A 12,605-nucleotide genomic window follows, 5' to 3' on the forward strand; every position below is an offset into this window, starting at 1 on the left:
ATGAATTAATCAATTGATTTTACAAGGTATGAAAAATTGATTTAAAAACAGTTAACTTTTCATTACTTTTTTAAAAAAGTTTAAGATATTTTGTAAAAGTTGCATTCATTTATAATTAAAGATTGTGTATAACTAATGATATTTAAAAATAATAAATATTAATTGTTTTATATAAAATCTGATGATTTATAGATAAACAAATAAAAACTACATTTTCTAAACCTATATGAGCATGCAATTTATATTGTTTTACAACTATATCTAACTTTTTTACATAATATTTTAGAACAAAATATAAATTTAATTTGCTACAATCTATAGTCATGATATATATAATAAAAAATTAAGTTTTATTATTCATTAGATGATTTAAACCTTTTTTTTTATAAGAGTATAATAACAGTAAATCACTTAAGTACTTTGTAAGATTTTAGTGATAATTATTACATATTTCTAAAAAAAACTTACCTTTTATACTCCATTGGTACTTGAATAAGTTCTCCTGTACTGGTATTAAACGCTTCTCTAACAGTTAAAAACTGATTTTCTGGAAAATGTTTAGCACAGACCTACATAATATATCAAACAAATATTAGGCCTAAGTCAAATTTTAAAAAATATATATGAAGTATAATTAAAAAGACACAGAAACAAAACATTTTAAATATTAAGAACAAATAAAAAGACTATGAGAAATAACAATAAAACAAAGAAATTTTTTATTTAGCTCAAGCAAACAATACCAAAGTAATTGGAAGCATAAGCAACTAAATGTAGAGAAAACAAAATGACTCAAGATAAATGGAAGTTATACATAATTTTAAATGTTTCACAGTTCAAGAGAATTAATTAACTAAAAACTGTACAAAAAAGAATCAAACTTACCTTACTATATTTAGTTGGCACGAAATTGTCCCGCTTTATTGCAGAGATCCATGCTCTTCTAATGTTTTCATCTCTTGGAAACGAAAATACTGAAATATTGGGGCTATTTTTCGTGTAATTACTTTTACAGTTAGGAACACAGCACGCACTAGGCATCTTTATTACAATAAATTAAAATTAATATGAAAAAAAGATCAGAAAACTTTTAAATAAAACCAGTAACACATTACCCGCACTTCGCTACGCCAACATCTACCGTGACTAACCGCACTCTTTTACACCAGCTGCCTTTAGAATTTTCCTGAAAATTCATCCTAACTCGTGACGTCACGGGCTGAACGCGTTGGGAGTTGTGAGGCCTTGTATTACGAAGGTCGTGGGGTAACGCGTCTTTCCCGTGATTTGGGGGGTCCTGTGCTCGAGTCCCGGTTGGGCATGGTTGTTTTTCATCTGTTCTCTATGTGAGATGTGTGAATGTACCCTCCTGTTAAAAGGGGCTGTGCAAGCGAATGCGATACGTGAGTAGCTAAGACGTACTCTTGGCCCTAGTTGGCGCTACTAAAAAATAAGAGACGCAACCTCGGCTTAAATTTGCGTATTTCGTTAGCAAGCTTATCCATATTGCCATTAGAAACAACAACAACAATAGCAAGTTACTTAAAACACGTGAATTTTCTCATTTGCATAAAGATTTTTCTTATACAAATCTTAACAACAAGTTATACATAAGCTTTCGCATTTAATCTTGAAAATTTATTTAATTAGTCGTATTAAAAAATTTGTCATTTCGATGATAATATTATAATATTGTTACAAAATGCAGTATCATTCTTGCTAAATGCAACTTATCTTTCAAAAATAAAGTTTATATGTAAAAATGTTTTGTTTTATAACGTTTTTTATAACAAAGGATTTATTTAAATTATATTAAAATGGATTTTTCCATAAAGTCTCATTTTCATGAGAGAGTAAAACTGACACCTAAAGAGAAAATAAGAAAAACAACAGCCATAAATCCAGTATTAATATCAAATTTTAACAGATTTCAAAATGAAATTAAATTGATTTCGAACTCTGGCATTTCTGAAGATTAATGAATCAAAGACTTTATTGAAAATAAAATTTGTCATTTGGAGTATTCTCTATAGATTCGAAATTATGCTCTCTCACCGAAGCGAATAAAAATTTAATTTAAAGAGTTTTGCTTCATTAAAATATTGTTTTTACGCAAACGATATCACATACTCTGCAGACGAGATGAATATTAGTTTTATCCTATTCTAAGAATATATATTTTCATCCAGCTCTCATTTTTAGTTGCAAAATATACAAGTTGAAAAGTATTGCGACAAACATATTATGAATAGAAAAATTTATTTTGTGAAAATATTCCAGTTTTCCAACTTATTTATTTGACATCGCTTGATTTACTTTAACTAAATAGAAAATATGAGTTTATTTATTGCGAACAGAAATGGAACAGAACTATAAATAATAAAAATAATCGCAAAAGGGAAAAACAAATGCTTAGTACTAACTTTGGCTTTTTTTAGAAAATTCCCCGGCGCGTAATTTACGAGACTATCCTTTTAGCCTGGGTATGCAATAATTTGTTCTTACTAAGGATATTGATTCTGAGACAAATAAAAGATACAAAAAGCAAAAACTAAAAACCAACCCAACCCTATGAAAAAGAAAAAAAAAGTGACATGAAAAAGGCTACAACAGGGAGTAGTACCATTTTATTTTTACTTTCCTAAATAACAAATACAACTTAAATAAAAACAAAAGTAGCTATTAAAAATGCTCTTTTACTTACATTCTAGTAAGAAGATTCTTTAATTTTTTTAAAATTTTTTACATCTTAATCTCTTAATTTATTCTTATAAATGATATACTAGGATCTTGAAAACAATTTTTCTCAAAATCATAACAAGATGAAAACACTTGTATGGAATCAAAATGGAATTAAACTAATCGATTCATTGATAATTAATTTTAGTAAATTTTTAAAGTAGTGCATTTTTATGAAGACTAGAATGCGCAAAATTTCAAAACTGTAGAAAATTAGGAAATGTATGAAAAACTTATTACTAAATTCCATTTTTACAAACACGAAACATATGAAGTAAAATTAAAGATAGTAAAAGCGATATCGACATTAATCTGCATATTATATATACGAGCACATATACATACATACGTATGCATACACACAGGGTGATCGGAAAAGTTTTTAAAGTTCTTTAAATTCAAAACAGCTTCTCATGTAGCCAGAGACGTAACGTGTACCTATAGTAAAGTGAATGTAGTGAATTTTTAGGTAGGTTACAGCGCCCCTAGCGACGAAATAAGGAAGTTACAAGAATAACTAAAAAAAACCCCAAAAGATCGGCAAAAATGTCAATTTAGAAAAATATTCGCTATATTATAATAAAAATATGGGAAGAAAAGCACATAATTTTATGGACTTATCCATAAAATTAGAGAAACTAATTAAGATTAAGATTATGAACTATCCGTGATTTGAAAAAGTGTTCATCCAAAACTGAAAAATGTATTCTCCATTATAATCATACAGTCCTAGTTAAGCAATGAAGCAAGTAAACGAAAATAATAATAAAAAATGCTGAAAATACACACGGGGGGAGGGGATAATGGAGAATCTTAAGACAAAAGAAATGCTACAAGGAGTTTGCAGCTCCTGTAGTATGTACTACAGGAGCTGCAAACTCCTGTAGGCCGACTAGGGAGGAGCTCCTGTAGGCCGACTACAGGAGCTGCCTCCTAATGTACCTGAACATTATTTTTTAAAAATACATATAAAGCTTTTACTTCAAAAGTGCCTATATATAAAATAATATAATAAACAAAATTCTCTGATCACCTGCAATTTTATTTTTCATTAAAATGTTACTGGCATTAAACAATTATTAAATTCGTAATTTTTCGAAAAATTACAGATGGTATCAAAAAATTCTTTAAAAGCTGCCGAAACCTCACTCCCCCCACATTAGTTAATAATAATTTCTAAAGAATGATACAAATATTATTTAAGCATTGCGAGTGCCAACTAATATACAAATAGGCAAAATTATTTAAAATATCTAGAATATTTTCATTTGATGATGGATAGCAACACTAGAGATAAAACACTATTTTGTTATTAATAAAAATTAATAATTCGTTTAATTTTCAATAAACTTTCAGTCCAGCCTTTCTGATTACTTAATAGTACTTACGATGAAATTATTGAGTTGTCGTTGGAGATTCTTATTGCAGATTATTCATGAAATTTCACTTTTATTCAAATAGCTTAGCACTAAGAATAAGAACAAACCTTGTTTCCATCACCAAGGTTGAGGACCAATTTGAATCTGCCAGCCTCCAGGGCGGCCGACATGGCGGTGGTCGATTTCTCGGAGGAGGTAGCGAACAGTAGGCCACTTGGTCGAGTCGTCTTCATCCTCAATCTGATGTCCTCCGCTTGGGTCGGGCCCTCCAGCACAGTGATCTTCATGTACTGGGTACCATCGAAGCTCAAGGTGGTTGCGTCTGGAAAAAAAAATGACAAGAATTGGATTAAATAAATGTACTCATTTGTTTAAGTTGAATAAATGAGGAAACTGTTTTTTTTTTTAAAATTGCATACTTATTGTTATTAACAATTATTATATTTGGCCGATTGTCTATGTCTAAATGTCGATTTGCATTTCCCCCCGCCCCCTTTAAAATCAGAAGTCTGATTTTTCAAAAAATCTAGGAATACAATGATTATTTTGAAATTCATTGAAAAATACAAAAGTAAATTTATTGGTTTTATAATGCATATTAAATCTAACATTCATATCTGACGATGATCCACTGGGTCTTAGATTCCACGTACAAATCACAATCATTCATTTTGAAAACAAAGAACTAAAGATAATTTACATCAGCTTTCATTCCTTTATTTCGTGTAAATTGCGTCGTAAATTTTCATAGCTTTTAATAACCTTGTTAGAGAAATAAGAATAAAAAGAATCTACTACTACTATCCAATTTGGCGCATAAAAATTGCATGCCAAGTAAAATGGTATAAATTGCATACGTTTAAAAAAAGACTATCATTAACTATCTGAACTAAATTTTCTCAATTTTAGCGTCCTTTTCTTGCGTTTGAGGAAAAATTTGTCTGGTACATTTAAAGTTAGGTAACTTCTACAGTAATTTACCATGTGATCCCACAGTAAATCGAATGCGTGATTAGGGAAAATTAAAGATATGATCTTTATCTAGACAACATTCCGACTTTTGATTATGCTTTTTAACATAACTACAGATACTGATAATAATCAGGTAAAAACATTTACGAAAATTGTGTTACTAATTATTCAGAAAAGTTAAAGCTAAGATGCAGGATTTTATTTTCCCTGAAATTCGCAATTAGATATACAATTAGAACAATTGAAAATCTAGCTTTATATATTACAACCTATAAATTCTGTGAATATTTGTCTAGCAAAAAAATTACTACAGAGATTGTTTTCGCTTTTTTTCAAAAACACTTTAAATTTAATTAAACATATTCAACTTCAGATTGTTTAATATACAAAAATGAAATAAAAATGTTAAGAAATACCAGATGAATGATCTTGAACCTTTTGCATCCGGAAAAGTAATTAGACAAATAAACATTCATCGAATAAAAAAGATTCATTTTTTGGTCACAGAAGAAAGAAAAGAAAACATAATTTTACAAGATGATCATTTTAAGAAAAATGAATTTACAATTTTTTACAGCTCGATAGTTATGATTTTGGATTATTGAAAACAAGAAACATCAAATTCATGCCCCATCTAGAATGAAGCTTCACAAGAGATATCAAACTACAATGGGTGAATAAAAATATATAAATGGGACGAAAAATTAATATTTTAAAACAACTGACATACATGCTTTTTTAAAATTATGCATAAAATTAAATATTTCATACCTTTGGCGCACACAGTTCCCGAGTAGCTAGTGTGAGAGCAGTCACAAGTGAAGTGGTTCCATCCTTCAAGGCAGAGTCCATTATTGAGACACGGTTGGCTGTCGCACTGTGGTGTAGGGGTGTGGCAAGCAGGACGAATGCTTCCCGAATCCTGTTTTTGGCTGACCCCAGCAATGTCCACAGTCCGGCCGTTGATGATGAGATCTTTCATGCAGCCAACGTAGCCGTATCGTAAGCTGCCGGACCACAGCTCACTAGGTATTAGGACACCCTGCGCACTTGTTCCGACACCACCCACATAAAGGGGTCCTTCTAGATCTAACTGGTTGGAATTTCCTAAAAATGAATTATTCCGAGTTAGAAGAGTTAATACAGGGCGGAAAAATATAAAATATAACGAAAGGAAAAATTTTGAAGTTGTGATAAAAAGTTATAAGATATTATATATGAAAATTATAAAGTAATAGAGACAAAATTCAGCATAATTTCTTTGCTTGTTCGGCTAAGAAAGCGATTTCGGAAATGCATAGTAAATAAATGTAAAATTAAAATAAGCATGTATTATTCAAGAATAAGCGTATAAACTTATTTCCACCCTCCTCACCCCCCACCCCCACAGACAGAAAAACAAACAAACAAAACGAAAACCTGCAGCCGGAACGGTTTTCCCTTAACTTTACTAAAGAATTTATATTAGTATGGACGGTATTGTTAAAGACTTTTCCATAACTTCACCCTTTCTACATTCTTTACTAATATTCGTTGTTGTTGTTTCTAATGGCACTTGTCATAGACAAGCCCACTAGCGCCATCTAGGGCCAAGAGCATGATTTAGCTATACACACGGCACAATCCTCAACGGGACGGACTTCATTCATGCATTTCATTCACTCACCCACAGATCGTAATTTAGACCTGAATCAGAGAATGATCAGCCCTGATCCAGTACTCCCAGTGGTATTACTCTCGACATGGAGGACTTCGTGACCACGACAGATTTAAACGTGCGCCAGCCACCACACACACGAGGAGTCTTCAGCCGGCGGGGTTTGAACTCGCAATCGAAGAGATGCGAATCTATCGCCCCACCAACCAGGCTATGCCCACCTACTAATGTTCGTAAAACTGTTAATTATGAATTTTTTTGACTATTAAGATATTATTTTCTTTGTACATTTCATGTGCGAGAACGAGAAAAAAGGCAGAAAAACTTTAGAGTATGTAATTTTTCAATTTCCAGCAATTTGAATGCTGTAAATTGTTACAGATCGCGATCTCTGAGAAAAATTGTCTGTCTGTCTGTGACAAAGATATTTCAAAAGCTTTGTACTAGATGGATGAAATCTGGTACACTGTCTTCAAACAAATTTGTTGATTTCTATCAAATTTTGAGCAAAATCCGATCAAATGAAGTTTGTCTGTCCGACTATTCGAATATAAGTTAACACGATAATTAAAAAATGAAGAGAGCTAGATGGATAACATTCGGCACGAAGAATTATCATCTATAGTCTGTACACCTATCGAATTTTGAGCCAAATCCGACAATGGATTTATTGTCTGCCTGTCTTTACTTTCGGGAACATGTAAACGCGATAATTGAAAAACAGAATTATTTAAATACATCAAATTTGATATGGGAATTTGTAACTACAAGTGCAGCTTTGTGCCAAATTCAACAATGGATTTATTGTCTGTCTGACTTTACTTTCGGGAACATGTAAACACTATAATTCGAAAACAGAATTATTTAAAATGCATCAAATTTGATATGGGAATTTGTAACTACAAATGCAGTTTTATGCCAAATTTTTGTTTCAATTATGTGGAAAAAGCGCATCCAAAACACAAATTCGATTTTCGGATACAATTAACCGCACTACAGGGATTACTCGTCAAAAAACTAGCCAAACATGGAATGACAGATTCAGTAAAAATACTAAATTCACATCAAAGGTTAATATTTCGTGGCTATTGTGCGCCAATGCTATACAAGACGTTCTGGGGGTAACACTTTTATTGCGAGTAAGTTTTGGGGAAACTACTCCAGCCGGTTTCATAGCTGAGAACTGTAAATATTTACTGTTGCGTACAATTTATTTAGATGATAATCGACCATTCTGAATCAATACGCAACTGATCTACTCAATCGAAGATTTTCGCCAAAAAGATATTAAAAAAAAAAAACGTTACAATAAAAATAAGTTAACAATACAATAGTTGCAATATAAATAAGTTAATACATTTTCAATACAAATGAATGAATTTTGAAATCTCATTTTAGAGGAAGAAATGTAACTGAAAATTGTTATAAGTCAAAAAAATTCTCAAAACTTTTTTCAATCCAAATGAATTCTATTTTAAGAATTAAAATACCACGATTTTTCAATTGTTTGTTTGTGTGTGTGTTTTCAATAATTTTGAAGTTGCATTTGATTGATTAGTACGAAACGGACAATGACACGAGTTCAAGAAGACGGTTCGCCGGTCGCTCTAATTTCGAAGACGGTTGACTTCTACTTCCTGCGAATGAAATATCGCTCTTGGTACCCTTGAAATGGATCGAACTGATTCCTGGAATGAATCCAGAAATTCTTTCCAAGTATCAATGAATGGTCTTTTTGAAACTGCGAGGCGCGTGTTAGGGGGGTGGAGAAAAAATCGTTCGAAAAGGTAGAGCGGAAAGTAAATCAAATTTCCGCTGAAGTTAAACAATGTACACTTTAAAATGCAATCCAGGCACATCAATCTTCGGCTATTTTAATTTTTTAGATGTGGGTTCCTATTACCATATATCAAAATAGATGAGATATTTTATTTGAATAAATCAGACCGGTATAATCATCGTTTCTATTTTTATCAGTTTTGTGAAAGCTGAATGTTTGAAATATATTCGATTGTTATTTCGAAGACGTTTGTATATGAATCTGCAGATGAATCGAACGGTTGTTATAGAGAATTCTTCGATTTTTATGATAGCTGCCTTCGAAATATATTTATTAATCGAGTGCTGCGTTGATTTACAAACATCAATCTTTGGATGTCTGAAACGAGTCCCATTGGAAGAAAACCATTCCCATTTACCATTAAAAGAAAAGTCATATACCTTTCAGGTTTGAGCGGAATCATTTCGTTTTACATACCTTATGTCATTTCCAAGAACAACTTCGGGGCGCTAAAATGTCCTATTTTCAGATACTGATCAATTCACAGAAATAAATTCGAAGAATATAAATTAAAAAACAAACAAACCTTCAGAGAATTTCTGTTTGCAAATAAGATAAAAAGTATTTAATGAGTATTTACTTAATAATAAATATATAGCATCTTAAAAAATGAAATGAAGTTACATTTCAACCGAAAATCGTTAAGTAGCATTATTCATAGCATTTCCTACTAATAATCTGAATAATTGAAACTTTTCCATAATTATTGAATATAGGTAGTGAATATAGTAACCTTATGTTACCTCCGCACGAATGTAATCGCATAAAATGTTTTTTCTTCTTATAAAATTGCAGTATGAGCGAAAAGACAATTACAGTTTTTATAAAATTGTTTGTTGCTAAAAAAAATACTGACAAGAATTTCATTCTTATTTTAATTGACCTCAAATATATGTAAGCAAATTTATATTTTTTGAAGAAAATACTTGCAAACGCATATTTGGTATTGATTAAAGCTTCGGAGAAACCATTCCTACTGTTTATCGTATATTTATTTATTATTAGAAAAAAAAAACAGTAATTAAAACTTAAAATAAAGAAACAGAAAATATAAGACCATCCAAAGCTTTATCCTATTCTATTTAATGAAATTATTTGTGCATTATTAACTATATACCACTGGTGAACAATAGTTATGAAAACACATATTAGAGTGCGATATTTGTCGATTAATTATTGGGATGTGGTTAATACAAATTACCAGAAAACCAAATGTGTATTCGGGACACCTTTTATTCCCGACCGATTCATACCATAATTTGACATATAACCACAAAATTACATTCCGAATTTCAACATTTAAGTTATTGTGTTTTTGAATTATCCAGCTTACATGCTTGGGAAAGCACAGACCTAACAGACAGATTAGGTTTAAACTTTACTGCTTTATTTTAAATGATAAATTTGTGGACTAAATTTTATCTTTCTATTTCTTATTTTCTTTCTTCTTTTTGTTCTTAATTAATATTCGAATAGCCGAACAGACAGATTTCATTTGAATGGATTTCGCTCAGAATTTGATAAAAATTTAAAGATTTATTTTAATGACCATATACAAAATTTCACCCGTCTAGATCAAAGCGTGTTTGAGCCATCTCAAAACAAACAGAGCCACATACAAACAAAATTCCAAAAACGTTTTTTTACTTTTTCTTTTAACTTGGGAAGTTCTGAAGCATGGAAATTCATCGAAATCTCGAGTTTGAATGTTTTGATGATTACAATACTTTCTCGTTGTATATTTTGTATACGAGGAAATAGAAACTTTGTTCCATATGTCGATTTATAAGAAAAATAAATTATCAATTATATATATATTGTTACGAAATTTCCGGGGGTTCGTTTGGATAGTGGAAGGTATATGGTGTGGAGAACGCTCAATCAGCAGGCGGCAGTATAAAATAAAACAACGAAGTTTATTTACACAAAGACACACAGGACAGCACAAAGACGACAACTGTATACAGCATAAAAGACGATTATCTTCAGCCGAGACGTGCAGCATACAATCAGACTCTACTGCAGACAGTAGCGCACAGCTTAGTTCAGCACTAGCTTGACTCCGTCGCTGCTCTGCTAATCCCTGGAAGACCAGTTCTTCACCGTCGATTCCGACTACTCTTCTCGGTCGCTTCCGACTACGACTGACTCTTTGGTTCACGACTACTCCCCGGCAGCTGCAGCTCCTTTTATAGGTCTCAGGAGGCGGGGCTCAACCAATCAGGAACGTTCGAGGCGTATCTCGGTTCCTACTGGACGGATCGGGAAAATTCTCAATGTTTCGGGCATAATCTATTTTGGCGCCAAATGGTCGCCAAGCTCTGGGACCTCCTATGGAGCCAACTATGCTGGAAAGCAGCATCACAGATTCGTAACAATATAATGATATTTTAAACTTCAATTTCCAAGGTTTAATCTTAATTTAGCCCATAGTAACTTTATTCTAAAATATTCTCTTAATTCTTCATCCAATTCCACTGTCTCTACTTAATTAATTCAAGAGAAGCTATGTAAAATTGCTGAATTGACTAAAAGCGTCACTTTCTCACACTCCACGTGAAGGGACAAAATACTGCTGAGGAGACAAAATCTTTTTTAAAACCTCCCTGTGTTTCCCCTGTCTTGTCGGCGCGGTTAATGAAAATCCCTATCGAAATCTCATCATAAATTAGCACTATGAAAAAATATTTTCCCTATCAATTTCTCTGGTTATATAAGACCAGGGATAAAATGTTAAAGTGCTTTTTTTCATTCCTCTCTGGGTCGCTCTGTGTGCTCATCGCTTGTACATATGCCTGCTTCTCCAAAATGAAATAAAACGACGTCACGAAATCGAAAGTCTTTTCCCTGTCTTCAAAACGGCATCCTGATTCACATAAAATAATGCTTACATTTATGCAGTTTTTAAATTTAATAAAATTTAGTGTGAAACCACAACATTTCTTAAAGAATATTATCTTTATTCAAATTAAATTGAGAAAAATCACAAATATTTGATCATCATAAAAGAATACAAATGATTTTTTTTCTTCTAGTGTTACTTGATATTTTCCAGATCCGACCTCTTAACCTACTATCCGTTGGACTTTTTAAAAATTCGCCAATGAGAAAAGAAACTTCAACTCTTAGGAGAAGTAAAAATAGTACTCTTGATTAGTTTCTTATCGATAAACCAATGACATTTAATGATAGTGAGTAAATGAAGCTTCTCAAAATGTGGCAAAAATCGCCAAAAAAAGTGTTGTTGTGACTCATAGCACTTCACAAGCCCACCGACAGTTATGTGTCTGCGGTTTAAGCCGAGAGAGCGTCTCTTGCTTTTTCTGTAGCGCCAACTAGGGCCAAGAGTACGGCTTAGTTATTTGATTCGTCACATTCGCTTGCACAATCCCTTTTTACTGGGGGGGGGCACATTCACATACCTCACAGATAGAACACAGAAGAGGAACATGCCCGAACTGGGAGTCAAACCCGGTAGACGCAGATCACGGGGCAGACGCGCTACCCCTATGCCAGGACGCCGTCACAAAGTTGCGTATATATTACTAAAAAAACTTCATTGTTAATTCCAAAAAAATCCTGTTTTCAATTTTCTCTTATTATTGACGACGACTTGCCGAACATTCCAGTAAGTATATTACAAGACATAGTTCTATATTGTATAACGAATAAATTTATAATTTTGCGATAGTAATAAATAAAAGCTTTTAACGATATCCTTACGTTATTGAAAAAAGTATATTGTTTCATTTTTACTTTCTCATGCATGAAGAGAAAGCATTGGAATCGACAAAACACCAGACCTCGAGTTTTTATAAGTCTATTTACCCCGATTAAGTTGTATTTCAAGCTTACTTGAATCTATAAAAAGAACATGAATTATGATTTGAGTTCATTTTGAGTTATCTGTTTGCGAAGATGATAACTCAAAAATTAAACACTCTATAGGTATGAAATTTGGTATTTGAGATTTCAACTAAATTTGCAGATTTCAGTCACGTTTTGAACAAAATCCACC

General features: G+C 32.0%; 1 protein-coding gene across 1 annotated transcript in view; it reads right to left on the reverse strand.

The window, feature by feature from the left end:
• Positions 1-12,605, reverse strand: part of LOC129981085 (neurexin-1b-like) — a 321,421-nt gene that overhangs the window by 68,999 nt on the left and 239,817 nt on the right. The window contains exons 9-10 of the mRNA XM_056091735.1: positions 5,862-6,197; positions 4,226-4,440 (exon numbers count right to left, since the gene is read on the reverse strand). Coding sequence (XP_055947710.1) covers positions 4,226-4,440; positions 5,862-6,197 — 551 coding nt within the window. The remainder of the gene's footprint in view (positions 1-4,225; positions 4,441-5,861; positions 6,198-12,605) is intronic.

The sequence above is a fragment of the Argiope bruennichi genome, chromosome 8 (genome assembly GCF_947563725.1).
Source record: "Argiope bruennichi chromosome 8, qqArgBrue1.1, whole genome shotgun sequence".
Lineage (NCBI taxonomy): Eukaryota > Metazoa > Arthropoda > Arachnida > Araneae > Araneidae > Argiope > Argiope bruennichi.